Source organism: Gracilinanus agilis, chromosome 1, assembly GCF_016433145.1.
Source record: "Gracilinanus agilis isolate LMUSP501 chromosome 1, AgileGrace, whole genome shotgun sequence".
NCBI lineage: Eukaryota > Metazoa > Chordata > Mammalia > Didelphimorphia > Didelphidae > Gracilinanus > Gracilinanus agilis.
The window spans coordinates 539732342-539752901 of record NC_058130.1 but is presented as its reverse complement, the minus strand read 5'-3'; the positions used below and the strand labels follow the sequence as shown (position 1 = coordinate 539752901).

At 36.0% G+C, this 20560-nt stretch overlaps 1 protein-coding gene across 1 annotated transcript in view; it reads left to right on the top strand.

Moving 5' to 3' along the window:
* The window catches only part of IMPACT (impact RWD domain protein), a 40811-nt gene extending 23762 nt beyond the window's left edge, over positions 1-17049 (top strand). Inside the window, exons 5-11 of the mRNA XM_044658046.1 lie at positions 2467-2552; positions 5700-5819; positions 6632-6729; positions 7792-7865; positions 10615-10705; positions 14099-14233; positions 16233-17049. Coding sequence (XP_044513981.1) covers positions 2467-2552; positions 5700-5819; positions 6632-6729; positions 7792-7865; positions 10615-10705; positions 14099-14233; positions 16233-16307 — 679 coding nt within the window. The 3' untranslated portion in view covers positions 16308-17049. The remainder of the gene's footprint in view (positions 1-2466; positions 2553-5699; positions 5820-6631; positions 6730-7791; positions 7866-10614; positions 10706-14098; positions 14234-16232) is intronic.
* The last annotated feature ends 3511 nt before the right edge of the window (positions 17050-20560 follow it).

Genomic DNA, 20560 nt, shown 5'->3' with positions numbered 1-20560 from the left:
CAGCTAGTGAAGATAAAAGAGGACAAAATAATTTATAAGTATAATGTAATTTATGAAATAAAAACAATCTGTCAAAAAACTTTCTTTGAATCTCCTTAAAGAATTGATATGATGGATTGCATCTTAAACTTTGAGACTACAAATTGCACAAATTCTTGCTATCTCAGATAATATTATTTGGCATTTTATTTCTTTAAATTTTAAAGCTATAGTGGTACTTAACTGTAATTAAGGGTGCTTAATTACAGAATTGCCATAATGGTCTAAATGAAAATGTCTAATTAAATCTCAAATCAAATCTTATTTCATGTTAATATGGAAAGAAAATGATATATATTTTTAAATTTAAACTATTTCATATTTTCTCATTGTGTTTATGATAATATATATGGAAAAACTGCTGAGAATGATGTAAATGATAACATAAGGATAGTTAGAAACACATCATTTTTCTAAAAAACAAAACAAAACTATTCCAGTAGCTTGTTGCCTTCTCCAGCCTATCTTGTTAATGTGATGTCCCTAAAGGACAGGTCATGCCACTCCCTACTCAGTAAACTCCAATGGTTCTCTGTCACCTCTAGAATCAAACATAAACTCGTGTGGCATTTAGCTCTTCACTCTTTGTCTGTGCCCCCTTCTAATCTTCTTGTACCTCTCCTCTCCTTAGCTTCCCCCATCCAAAAAAAAAAAAATCTCTGCATTTTCACTGGCTGTCCTCCTACTTGTACTACAGGTATCAGGTCATAAGCTCCTTGAGGGTAGGGCCTGTTTTTTTACCTTTCTTTGTATCTCCAGTGCTTAGTACAGTGTCTGGCACATATTAGGTGCCTTAATAAATGTTTGTTGATTGACTATGTAGACTAATTATTGTTTGTATTACTGCTTTTGTATAGATATTGCTTAAGGAATTGGTGATGGGTGGGGTGATAATGATGTGTCTCTAGAGCAGTGGTTCCCAAACTTTTTTGGCCTACTGCCCCCTTTCCAGAAAAAATATTACTTAGTGCCCCTAGAAATTAATTTTTTAAAAATTTAATAGCAATTAATAGGAAAGATAAATGCACCTATGGCCATCACTGTCCCCCTGGATCGCTGCAGCACCCACCAGGGGGTGGTGGTGCCCACTTTGGGTATCACTGCTCTAGAGGCTTCTGGAGAAAAGGAATTATGACATTTGACTGTGAAATAACATGACTCATTTTGTAACATGACTATATCTCTTTTTGAACATCATTGGAACTCTTCTTTGTGAATTGCCTCCAAAATCTGTGGTGTATATCCTTAATTGTAGTAAAATTTTCCTTTGAAAGGAGAATTTGTCTTTTGGAAATAATGAAGAGCCATTCAAAGCCAAGTTTGATGATTAAAGTCAAGTTGGATAAATACCATTTTGGGTCAAAAATGAGATGTGATAATATAATTTAAAAAAATGATTTATTGACAACCGAAGGCAGTTCTAAAAAGAGGAGTTACTAAAAAAAACATTTTAAGCAATGGCAGCATTCTTGGCCAGAATCCCCTAGCCTTACTGCTTCTGAAGTGGCAGTATAAATAAATGAATGCTTCTCTGCCAGTATGGCTTTTTTTTTCTCCTTTCTTCTCACTTTTTAATCAGGACAAGAGCCAAGTGGAGATAATATATTATCCATTTTAAAATCACCAACCCCTATTTCTCTTTCATCTCCTTGTTTCCAGGTTAACCAGGCACATAGAATAAAAATGAATTCATATATCAGTATGCTAAAGCAAGCATCTAGTTTTCCATAAAATAAAAGGTACAATTTTAAATTTGAGATCATAATAATAGCAAGCATTTATTAAGTACCTCCTATGTACCAAGTGCTTTACAAATGTTATCTCATTTGATTCTCACGAGAACCCTGGGAGGTAGATGTCATTATTATCCGCATTTTGTAATTGAGAGAATTGAGGCTAAGGCAAAATGACTTTAGGTCACACAGCTAGTGTCTTAGGTTGGACTTGAACTCAAGTCTTCCTGATTCTAGTCCCAGTGCTCTATCCATTGTACCATCTAGTTGCTTTGTTGAAAAGTGTTAAAAGCTCTCAAAAAGGTTGAAAAATCTTAGGGAATTTTAATGTATTAATGGTACTCTAAGACTTTTGAGAGGTAGATTATAGTAATTATTCTGCAATTAGACATGATTTCATATTTGTGAATAAACAAGTCCAGAATCCAGAGAAATCTCTTCACTTAGATTTGTCTACTTTATAAAAGGACCATAACATAAAAAGTCAGAATTCCAAATTATACATTTTACATGCTTATTGCCAAAGCAGAGATTTCATAACACCCACATAAAACATTATATGTGAGTCTCGTTTGTATAGATTGCAAAACACTCACATTATGTCATAATTAGATATGCTCAAATAATTTTTTGACTATGAGATGGAAGCATTTTGAAATAATTGTGTTTTTCTTTGTTTTGGATTTTTTTTCAGACAGAACCTTGGTGAAAGTATTCTTTATTTATGGGTAGAGAAAATTCGAGAACTTCTAATAGAAAAATCTCAGCAATCAGAACCAGGTAGGATTTAAAATGTGACTTGTTTGTTTTTAATGTAATAGTAACTAACAATTTCACACAGGCTTACAAATTTAGAGGGATGACTGTCTGAATTCCAGTTTAGAATTTTATGAGAAGAGTTTCTCTTGGGGAGCTTATCTGCTTACTTCATTTTCTTTGCTACCTTCACACACACAAATCCATGATTATCTCTAGCCTTTCTATAGTTTCATTTTTCATAGATCTGATAGACCAGGGGTTGGCAACGTATGACTCTCGAGCCCCCGCCCCATATTCCAGCGCCTTCCGCCTCCATCCTCCTCCTTCCTCAGGCGTTTATGGCTCTCACGGCCAAAAAGGTTGCTGACCATTGGGATAGACCCTTGACAAAACTGCTGCAAAATGTGTATCTTCTGACTACTAATAAAAAAACAAAGACTGATACTTGTGTAACATTTTAAGGCTTGCTTTACACATAAAGTCCTTTGATTGGTAATTTGAACTGTTAGATTTTCCTTAAACCCAGCAGAATACTAGGATGTGGTTTTTTTGGAGTCATCCATTTTGTAATAATTTGGTTTTGGAACACCTTAGGGCAGTGATGGCAAACCTTTTAGACACTGCATACCACCTCCCCCTTCCCCCTCCCTCCCCAAGAGAGTGTGGCCCAGGTTCTCCACTCAGGGGAGGGAGGAAGTGCTGCTGGGCAGAGGGGCAGAGAGGTGTGGTGGAGAGGAGGTAGGGAACAGCTCAATCCAAGTCCCTTTGCCCTTCTAGTATCTAACTGGCAGGTGACAGGCAACAGCATGAGTGCCCACAGAGAGGTCTCTGTGTGCCATCTTTGGCACATGTGCCATAGGTTTGCCATAACAGCCTTAGGTGTTGAAAAGTATTTGTGGAAGCTAAAAATTGTAATCACCAAAAGGGGAACAAAGGATAAAATTTATCATAGTCTAAGATCTCAGGGCAAGACAGGGTAGGATCCTTAGAATCTCCAGGTCCATACCTTTCAAGTGACTGTACATTATAGGTAGCACTGGTCAGCTTTGTCTCTGTTGTTAGATCTAATAAACAGCAGAACAGCAGAATGGATAAAGCCCTACGTGGAAGTCAGGAATATCTGAATCCAAGTCCTGCCTCAGGTACTTTACTAGCTTTGTAATACTGGATAAGTAACAATCTCCCTGAGCCTCATTATCCTCTTCTGGAGAATGAGGATAATAATGTTATCCACCTCACAGGGCTGTTGAGAGGCTTAAATAAGATTATGTATGTCAAACATTTTGTAAACCTCAAAAGCATTATAGAAAATATTATTCCCAGTGCTTATAGACCTGAAAGAACTATATAAACAGTGTTGTTCTTGGTCCTTATCTTTTTTTCTCACATCACCTTGGTCAGCTTTCTGTACAGTTTGCTCTTGATCAGATTCAAAACTACCATAAAAGTCATCATACCATTATATTTATTGGAATCCCATAAAGCTACCACTAGATTTATTTTAAGAAATACATTTTAAAGAAAATCCATATTTAGCTCTTCAGGAATTATAGTTCCAAGGACCATAGTTTTGAAAATACTGAACTCATTATGGTACAGTAAAAGGAATTCATTGACCATGGAGTCAGAGATCTTGGTTTCAAATTCCACCTTTGCCACAAACAGTCTACATGACTTTAGGTATCACTTAACCACAGTTTCCTGTGGGATTGGACTAGGTTGCCTTTGAGATCCCTTCAGTCTCTAGATAAATGATCCTCTATCAGCTCAAATCAGTTTTCCATTTGGGAAGAAAGAAAAGGAGCTTTGGAAAAATATAGTGACTAGTTTTAAGTAATAGTAATTGATATTACAAATGTGTATTTTATGGAATACTGTATATTAATCCTTAAATATGTGTTAACATTTGTAATTTCTAATGCTATAACTAGCACCACTTTTCCAGGCTCTTTTTCTGCTGACCAGAATAGCCTTACATAAACTGGAAAATTATTTCATATGAATTTGTAATGAAATGTGTAGTCTTATAGCATCCAGTAGAATTGTTTTTAGTTGGGTTGAGGGTTGTAATGAATAATTATATAGCAGTTCAAATATAAATTCCACAGAAAATCAATAACAAAGAGCCACCTTTAGCATGATGTTTATATGCTATAAAATTTAAAAAAGATGAGGTAATTATTTTGTTTATTAGCCATTTGTGCTAATAATAAGCATTTATATCATAGCTCTATAGGTGCACATATTTTAGTACTTTTAAGAAAAATGTATGATTAAGGACATCCTATAGATGTGACTATTTCTTTTAACTTTTTATCTTACTCTTTCTTAATTTCTATCACTAATGTTGTAAAACATCTCTAGTTATCCTGTGGAATGATTCAAATTTCCAAATGTAAAAGATTCATTTTAATTGTTAAGATTGTTCTATCTAATAATTTTTAAGCAGTGAGGAATGGTTATAAAATAACACAACAATAAAATCTAAAAATTTCTGAAAAGTTGAGAATTACTCACTTAGCATTCCTTAGGACAGGGGTCGGCAATGTATGGCTCATATCTGGCTCTTTTGAGGGCCAGATATGGCTCTTTCTGCAGGAGCCATAAAGTCAATTTTTTTTTCAGGTGCTGTTACAGGAGCTAGCACTGTTATAGGAGCTCACACTGTGAAAACTGTATGGCTCTCAAGAAATTACATTTTAAAAAATGTGGTGTTTATGGCTCTCATGGCCAAAAAGGTTGCCGACCCCTGCCTTAGGACCTACCTTAATCTTAAATTAGTTCTTAAAATAATGTTCTTATAGCCTCATAAGACTTTTATCTAAGTTCTATTTCATTAGCACTTCTTTAAATAAAGGCTTACTATTCATGTTTCCATAATTATATTTTTTATTTTATTTGGATTTCTTTTGAAAAAAATTATTTTCTGTAATAAGCTTGTTTTGGAGATTTTGTTGAAAAATAAAGGAATTAATTATTTTGCAGAATAAGAGGAATAACTTATGAGTAGGGGAGTCTGGATAGCTCTTTGTGATTTTCATGTGTAGGCCAGCCACTTGAATATAGTTTATGATTTCTTTTTTAATTCATTGACTAAGCCTATTATGCAAATTTAGAGATTGATTATTGGAAACTAAGAATTTTAATGCCTCTTATATATCTATATAGGCCCAGACTTAAAGAAGACAACTGAAGAAGATGTTGACTATGAAGATGATTATTTTTGTGATTATCAGTCAAAAAATACAGTTGAAGTCCTAGATTTTGTTGTCACTGAAAGTCAATCAGGTATATTATAATTGAATATTTAGTTTATTTGGAAAGACTATCCATTACCTCATTTATCATCATCATCATAGCTAACATTTATATAGTGATTTAATTCTTATAAATAAATACTTAACGTACATTATTTCATTCAAACTTTACAGCAAATCTGTGAAGTAGGTACTATTTTTGTCCTTGTTTTACAGATTAGGAAACTCAAGCTCAGTAGCACTTTGAAGGAGCGAGATGTGTAAAGTTAGAAAGTGCAACAGGAAAGTATCAGAACTCTAGAAAATTTGTGAATCTCAGAGCAAAGCATTTTTGGGAACTTCATTATTCTTAACTTGGCTGGGGAGTTTTACATTTTCCATTACAATTTAATATTTTTGCAATCTCATCTGTTTTTGTCTTAAGTCCTTATTTGAACTTAGCAACTTTTTTAATAGTGGTTTGCTGTTTTCTGCCTCTTTTTCCAATGTTTATTTAAAAATGTATTAGAAAATCTATAGTTTAATAAGCCTTTTTCAGATTTTATTTTAAAGCATAGATATTAATTTGGGGAAAAATGTAGAACTACTAACAAGTAGACTAGACAGTTTAAATGAATTTTCAAATAGCCTCATCAGCAAAGTAGGCAAAGGCCAACCTTTTGTCAATATGGAGGATAAATGTCAAATGAGAACTTGAAGAAAGAGGAAAGGATTTGGGGAGTGAAGTGGAGAATTATTTACTGTTGATTAAGGTCCCTCCTTCTGCCCACTGCCAGTGTTTTTTAGAAGTTGAAAAAAGTACTTTTTAAAGAAAATAAAGTAAACCACGTTTTCAACATATAGATATAGAAGAACTACCACCAATTAAGCATGGAGTCCCAATCACTGACCGAAGAAGTACTTTTCAAGCCCATTTAGCTCCTGTAGTTTTCCTCAAGCAGGTAAGGTTATAATATTAAAATTGATATTTTCTTTTTTTTTATAAATCATTACATAAAACAATTAGAATTAAATTTAATATCTTTATTTTTCCTTTTTATTTAACAGCTTTCCTATTAGATGGAACATTTCATATCCATTTTTCCTTCTTTAAAATTATTCTGACTCATTTTATATATACATATACATTTGCCAGAGATAATTTAATGCATTTAGATTTGCTCATCTTCGGCTCTTGAACCAAATGTTGCTGTTAAATGTCATTTATTCTGAAAAACACTTTATGTAGTTTGTTAAAAAGCCACATAACATAGTAGGCTGTAGAGTTTTATATTTAAAAGCAATCCATGTTTTCATCTTGGGCTATTTCTTCCTACTTGGGCAAATCAGTCTCTTCAAACATTAGTCGAATACAGTATAGTGCCTTATCCAGGAAGACCTAAATTTAAAACTAGTACTAATTTTAAACTAGTAATACTTAGCTTGAATAACCCTGGGTAAGTCATTTAACCTGTTTTTGCCTTGGTTTCCTCATATGTAAAGTAGGGAATGATGTTAATAATAATAATAATAATAATAATAACACCCACTTTCCAAAGGGGTTATGTAAATGCTATATAAATGTTAGCTATCATAATATTATTAAAAGTAAAATTTTTACTCTGTGGTATCTTCTGCTTAGAGGTATCCCACTGAATATATTGATTTAATTTGACTTCAGAAATGGAATAAAAGATGCTAACCCCATCTTTCCCATTCCAAACATCAGAATAATCTTCTTTTCACACCCAATAAAATCAGAATGGAAAATATTTAAATCTGAAGTCTTATGAGAAAAACAATGAGAAATCTGAAGTAAAGTATCTGAATTTGCAGAAATATAATGCCAACATGATGAAAGATATTCTAAAAATTAACACAAGTTCTGGAGGCTGTTTGAATGCTTCTATTACTCTGACAGACTATATTAAAATACTTTAAGATGACCATTGTTTTTTCATTTTTTAACATAGCATTTATAGCTATTTTGTACAAGGAAAAAAATAATTGTTTTTATTTTCCAGGTAAAAATGGTTCTTGCCAAATTATATGAGAATAAGAAAATAGCCAATGCCACCCACAATATCTATGCTTACAGGTGAGTCATGATCAGAATATAGAGCATATAATTGGTGAAAGGAGGTTTCCAAAACCATGAGGGCATGTGTTTTTTCCAACCTAGGCAACTACTACAGACCTTAAGAAGAGTCATGTGTCTAAAGTAAAATGAAATTGCAAACAAATCAGAATTTTATTTGTCAAAACCTGAAAAAAAAATCCTACTACAATAAAATCTTAGCTGTCTATAGCTCTCAAGGAACAAAATATTTAGAAGACTTGTTTTCCATATTATTGAGGGTTTACAGTCATCTATCTGATTTGCTTAAACATTAACCTCAGATTTGAAATTTGTATGAAAACTAGATTTTGCTTTACACAATTTTTGTTGAAATCTTTCTAAATATATTGCATGTTTTCTTGACTTTCTCAGCAGAAATTGTCAAATATCATTTATCCTTCCCCCTCTCCCTCCTATCATTTGGTTTTGCTTTCTGCAGTTTTAGTTGCTTATAACCCAGTAGATGGAGTGGTTTCCTCTTTCTGCATGGAAGTCCACCTGTAGTGATCTACAGTCAGCCTACTATGCTGGAGAGCAGGCTTAACCATTCTTATTTAACTTAAAAGGGTATTTTTTAAGTTAGTTTTTTTGTGTGTATGTCTATATGTATGGGGGAGGAAGGAGTTGGGAGAAAGGCCACAGAGTGCTGAGCTGAGGGGCAGGAACAGGAGAGAAAGCACAGTACTATACAGTAAAATTAATATAGGTGTTAACTTTGGAGGGAGAACCATCTCTATAGGATCAGGTATTATCCAAGATTTCAGGCATCTACTGAGGGGGGTCTTGGACTATATCTCTTGCAGATAATACTTTAGCACAGTTCTGTATAATACTATCTAATGTACTTAATTATTACTGTATTTAATATTGGTAATATGTTACTGTGTTTAACTTCTCTATTATACCTAATTATACATATTTATGTACAAGAAAATCTTGTTACATATTCTGTAAGCAGGTGTTCGCTTATATCCATGATTTCAGCCATCCACAGTAGTTCTTGGAACCTGACTCATGTGGATATAGAACCGTGCTGACGAGGAAAATTAATATTGAATTGTATTATTTAGTAATATTTCTATGTGATATCATTTTCCCCTTAGACTTCCAAGGTGAGGCTGAAACTGCCTGACTTGTAGCTAAGGTTACTCCCAGTCCCCCAGGTTATCAAACTGGATTGGGACCTTTTGTCTTTTAATAAGATTTTAAAAGGATTAAAGGCTTTAATGAGAAAGAACTGCTGGAACGTTTTGCATCAATCCACAAAATGTTGCAAACTGTGCCTGTCAGAAGTTCTCCCATGAATGAAAGCCCATCTTAATTGCACCAGTGAGGTAAACATGATTATTCATAAATAGCTTTCTTAAGGCTGTGTACTCTTTCATTATTATCATCATCATTGTCATTATTGTTAATATTAGTGTTATTTTTTGGCTCAGTTGAATCTTTCCTTAATACTTCTCAAGACATTCCTCCCGTGTTACCCACCTCCAACAGCTTAGAAAGTGGGAAAAGAAAACTTCCTACATTACTTTACATTGCATATCATGCATTGTTAATCCCCTAAAGATTGTGAAGCTATGGTGAACTCAAGACTGATTTGCTATGATGAACTCTGACCTATTTGAAAATATGCTTTGCTGGCCCATATAGCTAGGCATCAGAAAGATCAGAAAGAGGATATGCTTCTCTTTATAAGCAAGAGGTAGAATTTAGAAGAGGTCTTTTCGTGGAAGGAGGCTAGCAAAAGATCAATTTTTCGTTAATGGAATCTCACATCCCCATTAATAAGTAACATTATTCTCTGGGAAATGGCCTCATATTTTTTACTTATTAAAATCTATATGCTACACTGTAATTTTTTTCAGTGATTAAATATCTTTATTATAATTGTCAGCTATAAGCTGACTTCATGTCCAGTATTCTGTCCACTGTACTATGCTACTTCAAAAACTAGTTATATGTAACAGTGGTAGTCTATCACCAAATGGCTCTTCACTGCTGTAATTTTCTGGTTTTTGTGTCTGTTTTTTTTACTTATTGTAGAACTACAGCACTCATGTCTTGTTGCTATCAATACACCTGACTTCTTTTAATTTGTTGCTTCTAATCAAGTTTTCTCAGCAGACTTTTCTAAAGTCACATATGGTTGAGAGAAGCAAGTGAAGGGCAGGAGTGGTATTTGATGTTTAGCCTTAAGAGATACCTTTTAGTTTCTGCCTTCTCCTGATTTTTCACAATTGTGGGTATTCCCTCTCCTTCTACATATCACAGCCCTTTGGTGCTATAGCAGACAGTTTTCAGGAGTTTTCTGTCCAAGAATACTTATACCTTGAAACCAACATTTAGCTGATGATCCTTTCTGAATTGGACCTTGACTGGATCTGGACCTTGGATGAGCTTGTTCTCAAAACATTCTATTTTAGTGGGACCAAGTAGTTTGTTTTCCATTCGCATAACTGTTGAAAATCTAAGGATTTCTCTATGGCATAGTGAGGCATCATGGTAGTACTTTAGCCAGAGGGGTTGCCCCCAAAAATATGCTAAATAAATTTCTAATAATTAACAGTGTTGAGTAAACAGTCCAACATATGGACTAGAATTATTTTTAAATATACTAATTTGGAAATCCTGGAAACATCAGCCAGTATTACAGAGTAATTGTTTAATCTTATTTGAAATGATATTTGGGGGCTTTAGAATTTAACAGTAGTATGTATGTTTGCAGAATATATTGTGAAGATAGGCAGACTTTCTTGCAGGACTGTGAAGATGATGGAGAAACAGCAGCAGGTGGACGTCTCCTTCACCTTATGCAGGTAGAAATAAGAGAAAACTTTTCTAAGCACTATGTGTTCATTCTTCTCAATACTAGGAAAAAAAGTATTTAGATGTAAGCAAATCAGTCTACCTCATCTCTAGTTTAACTTTAGAGTGAGTTCTTTGTTCTTTTTTTTTTTAAATGTAGATTGAGTTATATGTTGTTTCCTATAACTAGATATAAAGAGGAAGGCTAGATTACCTTGAATAGGGGCAGAAAACAAAAAGTTAGTTCCAGAATTGCTTTGAAATCCATTCATACAGCTGGATCCAATGCTCTTTGGCAATTTATCAACTCTATTACTATTTCCTTTCCTCTTTAAAACCTAAAGTTTTTCATTTCCTCAGTTTCAAATGTAAAAGATAGAGAACTATGTGTTTAAAATCTTACATGAACTGAAAACTTGGGCATTTTATAACCATTTGAAAGTATGACTTATAATCCACTTGGGTAAAATAAAAGTTTATGTTTCATCAAAATTGATATGGTAAAAAAAAAGATGGTTAATATTAGCTTATTTTCAAAATATGCTGTAAAGAAAGGTAGACAGACTTGGGATTTTAAAAGCATTTTTATGTAACTGCCTTTTGTCCTTTTAAGATCTATAAATATCCTTTTTCCTTTTACATAGCTTTATAGAACAGATTTTTTTAATTTAACAATTTAATAAATATTTGTTTATTTGAATTGAATTGAATTAATATTTCTCAGCTTCATTTTACCTACCTGTAAAATGAAGAGGTTGGGTCTGACACTCTATTAATATCCCTTCTAGCTGAAAATTTCCATTATTCTGTGTCTTGACAGCAGATCTCTTTGATTGATAATCTAATCCCCTTTCCACTTTCATATAGTCTTAATACAACATGCCTGCAAAAGTTAACAATTCCTAAATAATGTCATACTATATTTTACACGAACAGTTGTTCTCTTTTCTCCTTTAAAAACTGTATTTATGTATATGTAAATGTATACGTATGTATTGAGAAGCAGTGTGCCATAGTGGATAGAGAACTGGAACTTCAGAATAAAAAGATGTATTATTTAGAAATTAGATATTATATAATATATATTTAAGGTGTGGTTGCCAGGAATCAATCAGATCTAGATTGATTCCATAATTAAAACAGACCCAAGTCAGGATGGGTTTTTTGATAGTTTATTTACAATTAGGAAGGTGGAAGGTAGGGAAATAGAGAGAGGAAGAGGCTGGCCTGGGCTGGCAGAGGCCCAGATGGAGAGAGGGTTAAAAGGCTAATTAAACTAGGCTACTAGCCACAAGGCCTTAGCAATCAGAGAGTCAAGAAACCTACTTGAGGTAGAGAGTCTGGAAAACACCAAGGTAGGCCCAAGGAAGTCAGCCTAACTTACCCACGTGACAATTCAGAGGGGAAGCTGCCTGAGGTCTCAGCCAAGATCCTTCAGCACCAAGTTCAAAGCTTCCACAGGAAGTTACCATCATACTTGAAGAGATAGTGTCTCTCGTCACTTCCTGGGGGTCCACCTCTAATTCAAGTGGACAAATGGCAACCTCTACACTGATTTGGACTGCCCAAAGGGCAGTCCCTTGTTCTTGATTTGTTACTTATTGTCACGTGTGGGTAACTCATATCCCCTCCCCACTAAGGGAGGTGGGGATGACATTATCTCTGGTGGCTAGACTTTTAACTATGAATGGGCTTGAGCTAATTCCATTTACACAAAGAAAAGAATTTAAGGCATGTTTTGACTTATACTGGCTACTGGGCAGGTCATTTACCAGGTGAAGGGCTTTAAGCAACTCTTATAAAACTATAGATTGACCTAGAAAGACTTATATGAATTGATACAAAGTGAAGTAAGCAGAACCAGGAGAACATTATACAGAGCAACAGCAATATTGTATGATGAACAACTCTGAATGACAACTTTTCTCAGTAAAACAAAGATCCAAGACAATTCCAGAGGACTAATGATGAAAAATGTTATCTACCTGCAGAGAAAGAATTGATGGAGTCTATTTTTTTCCCAAGATTTTTTTAAAATTTTGAATATTTTCCCATAGTAACATGTTTCATGTTCTTTCCCTCACCCCCAGATCCCCCCAACCCCTGTAGCCGACACACAATTCCACTGGGTTTTACATGTGTCATTGATTAAGATTAAGATTGATTAAGACCTAATTCCATATTATTGATAGTTGGACTAGAGCTATCGTTTAGTGTCTACATCCCCAATAGTATCCCCATCAGCCTATGTGTTCAAGCAGTTGTTTTTGTTTGTGTTTCTACTCCCACAGTTCTTCCTCCGAAATGTGGCTAGTTTTCTTTCTCATAAGTCCCTCAGCTTTGCTCTGGATCCTTGCATTGCTGCCAGTAGAGAAGTCCATTATGTTCGATTGTACCACAGTGTATCAGTCTCTGTGTACAATGTTCTTCTGGTTCTGCTCCTTTCACTCTCCATCAATTCCTGGAGTTCATTCCAGTTCACATGGAATTCCTCCAGTTCTTTATTTCTTTGAGCACAATAGTATTCCATCACCAAAAGATAACACAATTTGTTCAGCTATTCCCCAACGGAAGGACACTCCCTCATTTTCCAATTTTTTGCCACCACAAAGAGCATGGCTATAAATATTTTTGTACAAGTCTTTTTCCTTATTAACTCTTTGGGGCATAAACCAAGCAGTGCTATGGCTGGATCAAAAGGCAGATAGTCTTTTAAAGCCCTTTGGGCAGAGTTCCAAATTGCCATCCAGAATGGTTGGATCAATTCACAACTCCACTAGCAATGCATTAATGTCCCAATTTTGCCACATCTCCTCCAACATTTACCGCTTTCCTTTGCTTTCATGTTAGCTAATCTGCTATGTGTGAGGTGGTACCCGAGTTGTTTTGGTTTGCATTTCTCTAATTATAAGAGATTTAGAACACTTTTTCATGTGTTTGTTGATAGTTTTGACTTCTTTTTCTGAAAATTGTCTATTCATGTCCCTTGCCCATTGGGGAATGGCTTGATTTTTTTGTATAATTGATTTAGCTCCTTATATAGTTGAATAATTAGACCTTTGAGTTTTTTGTTATAAAGATTTTTTCCCCAATTTGTTACTTCCCTTCTAATTTTGGTAGCATTGGTTTTGTTTTTACAAAAACATTTTAGTTTAATGTAATCAAAATTATTTATTTTACATTTTGTAATATTTTCTAACTCTTGCTTGGTTTTAAAATTTAAAAAACAAATGTTAAAAATTGTTTTTTCCATATAATTGGAAAAAAACCTCAAACAAGATTAAAAGAGTTACCAATTTGCATTGTTAAAGGCAGTTTCTATGTCAGTGTAGATGACTGCCCTACACTGATGAAATCACTGGTCCATACTAACACTAAATAATTATATATTTTTAAAAATACAGATTTTGAATGTACGAAATGTTTTGGTGGTGGTATCTCGCTGGTATGGTGGTATTTTACTAGGACCAGATCGCTTTAAACACATCAACAACTGTGCCAGAAACATACTAGTGGAACAGAACTACATCAGCTCACCAGTAAGTGATAATTTTTTTTTTATCACAATCTGTGTTGGGGTAAAAAAAAAAAAAAACAACAGGGAAACCTAAACCTTTAAACCACATATTTCACATTTTGTATGGTTCTCAGATAGGCCCTCTGTGGTTATAAATTCTTTGAGTTGTAGAATCAAAGGTGATGCGGTATAGTGGAAAATACCCTTGTTTAGGAATGAAGCTTACTATTACTATTATCATTGACTAGAAGAGTGATCTTGAGCTATTCACCCCTTCTTTGGATCTCAATTTTCTTGAATTAGTCAGTGAGGGATTGGACCGTGTAGTAGTTAAATTCCCTTCTAACTTCAGAATCTGGATTTGACAATGCCGCATGGAAGACCTTTTTTTCTGGAATAAGATTTTTGTTTTTCCTATAGCAACTAACATTTTATTGTGGAAGGGTATGATAACTATATGTGCCCAAAAATTCATGTCTGCTTTCATAAACTCACTTTTCTTCTGGTCACGCTTGTCTAGCATTTAGGATCCTGGTTCTCAGGCTTTGATGATTTCAACCAACTTCTGACATAGCTCTGTTTTCTACCTTGAAAGTGGTCCAGAAGACTTTTTTTTTCCTTTAGGGCTCAATCTCTAGGGCTTTCATCTTTCACTACTTTCTAAACCTTCACTGATCACTGACTCCCACCTCAAGGCCAACAAGACAACCTCAAGATCCTTCCTAATCCCTAGGTTCATAGATCTGCTCTACCCAATCCTTAGGCCCCTTTTTCTGCTGCTGTTGCTATAACTGGATATACTCCCTCCTGGCTGTCTATTTATTTATTAAACCTTAAAATTCCCATAATGTATGTATTTATTATGCTCTGAGTTTATCCCTTGTCTAGGTGGAGTAGGGTACACACAATGGGAACTTTAAGGCACAAAGAAAACAAACAGGGAAATAGTTTAATTGTTTTTTTGAGAAGATAGGAGAAGGGGGTGAGGTGAAACTATGTCTAACTGCCCAGGACTGGAATCAGAAGGGTAATAAGTTCCTTAGCCAACCTGGCTTTGGCCAGGTGACAGCTTGGCTAAGGACATGAGGAAGAGGGCTTGGGTTTGGGTTCTCACAATGATCCAGAGATGTCTTCAGGATACCAGGAACCAACTCCTCTACAACTGATGATCCAAAAGTAACCAGGTAGAGAAAGATGTCTGCAACCTGTCCACTAGAACACAGGCCTCTTTCCTATACAGAGTTGACTTCAGGATGATATCTTCAGCCTTTACAACCTTCACCAGTCTCCAAGATCCCAGGTCACATAGGGACTGCTGATTGCACTTCTGCTCCAAACTCCTCTCAAAACAGCAATGTCTGTTGCTTAGCTCTCTCCTCTCTACCCTTTGCATTCTATACAGAATGTCCATGACTTCCAGCATAGGCTTTCCCTAATATGCTTGCAAAAATCTGCTTTTACACTTTTAAAGCCTATACCTATTACAAGTGTCACCACCAGCACCATCTTCATTAAATTTTTTTGGTTATAACCTAACCATTATTACCTATATGATATTTTAATATTATGTTTTTTTGTAAAACCATGTCTTCTGGAGGAAATTTGGTTATTTTATTTATTCTCTTTCTATTAGTCATGGAAAAAAAGTTTGTCAGTTACATTTTTTTCTCTTTGTATTTTCCCCGTGAATCTTACTTTTATTGTAGAAGAAAATTAAGCATAGGGGTAGCAAGAAAGCAAAGTGGATAGCGTGCCAGGGGTGGAGTTGGCAGGACGTGGGTTCAAATCTGATATAAGACACTTCCCATCTATGTGACCCTGGACAATCACTTAGTCACGATTGTCTAGCCCTTGACACTCTTCTGTCTTAGAATTGATACTAAGACGGAAGGTAAGGGTTTAAAAAAATGAAGCACATTTGCACTCCAACAAAATATATACTGCCCTTTATATGCTGACAAAATATTCTGCCCTTTATCTTTTTTATTAAAGATTACTGTTTTGATTTTTGTCTTTTTTAGGAGGATTCATCCAAGCAACTAGGAAAGAACAAGAAAGTAAGAAAAGACAAGAAGAAGAATGAACATTTTACTTGAAAATTTAACTTTCATATTCTTTTTTCTGATTATGTAATTAACCATCAATGAAAACTGTCTGTAGAGAGGGTATTTGAAAGACATACTCAGCCCAAAGAATTCAAGGAAACATGACATGGATGCCAGCCAGGATTTTCACTTGTTTCTTGATTGTTCTAATTGCTTAAAAATGGAGAATTTATGAAATACTCTTATGTATCTGAAGCTGATTCAGAAGAATTAATCAAACCTAATCATTACTGCTTCTAATTTTGGGAAGGTAACAGTTTCTTTAAGTAGCAAGTGAATTACCTGTCCTTTTGAATTACATGCCAAGTGCCTTTCTTATGTGGCGGAAACTATCTCTGGAGAGTTTAAATACTCAAGGTCTTGTCACCTGGATTCTTGTTAACTTACATGAATATTGTATTTTACATTACTTTACAGAAAGTTTGAATGAGCTCCTGAAGAGCTGCTTATTTTGATTGTAGTTCAGAAAGCTTCTCATTTTAGTTCAAGTGTGCATTTCTGAAGTATTGATTCAGTGAAAATCCAGCAAATACCTATCAGTAGAAAAGTACTAGAGATAATAATTTGTTTAACTTAAAATGAATTATGTAGATGTCATACATGAAACTTGGTTTATAAAGAATATGTGGTATTGAAATTCACAGAAGACATTTTCAGATCTATATCTTGATTTTTGTACTACTAATGTAAAGCAATAAAAATGCAGGCTCAGCAGGCCTTTTTTCATAATTGGACATGAAAGTACAGCATTCTGTTCCTTTTTAAAATCTAAAAATATATTTTAAAAATTGTTTTCATTGTAAAATTTGGAATAATCCAGATGATAGCTTCTAGTGAAGGGGGATGATAAGGAATGGCCTGAAGAAAAGTACAGTGGTGATGTGGATGTGCTACCCATAAGTAATCCATAGTTATCCTCAGTGGTTTTCAGTGTATTGCCCTCTTCTCTGCTTGGATACTTTAAAATGCAATGTTCAGTTAAGAATTTACCAAGTTTCCATACACTATGGTTAGACAATTTCTTTGGTAGGAAAAATATAAATCTTTTTGATTGGAAATGTCATGGCATTGTTGGATTTGTGAACACATAAGTATAGGTATTCTTTCCACAGGGAAAGATGACAACCTTCCACATCTGTACCATTCTTATTTATTTCAGTCAGTAAATTCCTAGCCTAATACACTGAACATCTTACTCTAGAAAAGAAGTTTTTAGATTTCTTGGTGGGGGGAGAGGTTCCATTAATTTGGAAGGGAAAAAATTTACATTTTCATTTCAATATAATTTCCTTTGTAATCCTATATTTAAAAATATTATATGCTTCACCAGACTTCCAAACAGTTCCATGAATCAAAAAATATTAAGAAACCTTGCTCTTGATGTTTTAATATTTTATGGGTGCTAGAGCAATATTTAGACTCTGGATTATCTCTTTTGCTATGATGACCTCCTTTTCTAGTTGAGGGGTATGCTTGATGATGCCTTTTTATTCCATTTCCTATATGTAAGTCATTTTTGATAACACCATAGCCAAAGGAAAAATTCTCTACTTTGTCGTTTAAGCCACATACAGTTTTTTTTATTCAGAGAAATAACAGAAAATTGTGAAAATATTAATGTGGAATAGTGATAAATTTTTTTTGATGGCAGAGAACATCTGGTTTTCATTGAAAGTACTTTGTATCTCCTCAAGTCCAGCCCATTTTCTTTCTCCTTTTCACTTTTAGATCCAGCTATCTGTCTATCTATAGTGCTTATGGAAGAAATATGTAATGTAATGCAAGGTGGCTAACAGAAACTTTTTGCTTTTGTAATTTCTAACGGTCACAAAAAGTCAGTTAAATATCTTAGAATGTTCAGAAAATCAGTTAGAACTTAAAGCTATAAATAGAGGTGAAGCTTTTGCCTTCTGGTTTTCGCTGTGGCTGGAGGCTTTTGCTTTGGCCTTTTGGCTTTGGCCTAATTGCTTCGGCCTTGGCCTGCGCTTATTTTGTTTGGGGAAATTTGGACCTGTCTCATTTCTCTGGACCTCTCCCTGATCTCCCATCTCCATCCCTCCCCTTCCCTGATTTTCCTTTGGGTTCTGGATGGAAGGGAGGGCTTGGTGATTGAACATTGTGGGTTTTAGTTTCTTTAGATAATTGGAGTATCCTCAAATAAGTTATCCCTAGGTTTGATAAAGACTTTACTTAAAAGGCAGTCGAATCTTCCTGACTGGGAGAGCCAGTCGCTCTGTCTAAACCTTTCTGCGACCCATCCCCCACCCTCACCCCTCTCCCTAGCAGCAGCTGGAAAATCCTGAACCCCTCCCCCTTCTGACTGACCCTGGTATTAATAAATCCCCTTGTTACCTATTCAAACCCTGTGGTGAGTCATTGTGTTGAAAATTAAGACAAGTGCTCAAGAGGAAGGAATCATTTTTCTTTTATTTCTTGAGAAACTCGGGTATCCATCTTGGCAGGAAGTACCTCCCCGAGACTTCCTCCAGCCATCAGTTTGACTGGCAGGGAGGAGCCCTCTCGACTCCTCCCTCAAGAGACTGGAGAAACTAACAAGAGAAACCCTCCAGGACTTCCGGTTAAGATGGCGGCAGTGTAAGGAGCAGCTGCTCGATCTCTCCTGACCGAAGCATACAGAACCCCTCAAGGGGAAATAAAAACGAGTCCAGAGGAACGAAGGAACCCCACAACAGGGCTCAGCATTGAAGGTACGCAGAGTGGGGCATTTCCACGCTAGAGGAGGGTGAAACAGCTCTCACTAAACCACGAGAGGAAGAAGCCCCTCCCCCACCCCCACACTGCACACCTCTCACAACGCCAACCCACAAGTGTGAAAACAGGACTGGGGCAACCAGATAATCACTGGCAGCCCCGGGGCTTGTACCTGTGTGCTGCAAGGCGAGGGACCCCAGGTGGCTGGGGGCGCACACCCGAGTGTCCACGTGGGTGAAGGCACCGCCTCCGGCTGGGACAAAGGCCCCTAAAACACTTGCCTTTCCCAAGCACTGAAGGCATCACCTCAGGTGTGAATAAAGATCTCCAGCCCACGGACTTTCACTACCTTCCCCGGGGGTGAAGGCAGGGCCCTAAGAGCATCTGTGCAGGCAAAGGCAGTGCCCTAGGCTTGAATCACTATCTCTAGCCCAGGCTTGGACCTCCTGTGAGGAACCTGTGCAGACCCAGCTGGGCAGTGGAAGCAGCCCCAAAGACTGCTAAAGGAACCTGTGGCAGAGGGGCAGACCGGGAACTACCAGGAGGCCTGACCCCGAGGACAAGGAGACCCTGGAGCCCCCCGGAGCTTGCAAGGCCCAGGCAGACCTTGAGTGCAAAGACAAAGCAGAAAAGGGGCGGGACCAACAATGGCCAGCAATAAGGATGTCCAGAAGAAAAAGACTATCAAGAGAAACTCTGGAACACTCGACAACTTCTACACAGAGAAAATCCAGACAACAGAGGAGGGAAAACAAAAATCCAAACCTCCCCCAAAAAATGATGTTAGGGTCCGAGTGGATTGCCACCCAAGGAGCACACGGAGACAATGCAATCCAAGCAAAGGGAAGTCTTTATTTCTAGTGCGCACTAGGGGAACTCAGCAAAGGAGTTCCAAAGCAACATAGTCAGAGTGGAGTTTAAATACATTTTTGAAGCTTTGATCTAGTACCTATGAATAGATTCATGGTTTCAGTTCAGTGCTCAGGAAGGAACAGGACTTTACCCTAGAGAAAAAGGACTCAGTGTTTTGGTCTGGTGCTTAGACTTAAGGAGAACAAGACATTACATATCAGACAGGTATGCAGGTGGGAGTTGGGGTTTAGTTTTAATTATTTACTTTACTTCAATGAAAGCTGGTCACAAGCTATGGAAGAGTTTAAAAATGAAATGCTGAGGAAGATGGAAGAAATTGAAGAGCTTTCAAGTTAAATAAAAAATCTTACAAGAAGCCAGAAAGAGACAATTCAAATATCAAGGAGCACCAATAAGGATCACACAGGATCTGGCAGCCTCAACGCTAAAAGACCGCAAGGCTTGGAATACAATATTCAGAAAGGCAAGAGAGCTGGGCCTTCAGCCACGAATCAACTACCCAGCGAAACTGACTATATACTTTCAGGGGAAAGTATGGGCATTCAACAAAATTGAAGAATTCCAAGTTTTTGCACAAAAGAGACCGGGACTAAATGGAAAGTTTGACACTCAACCACAAACATCAAGAGAAAGATGAAAAGGTAAATAAGAAACAGAGG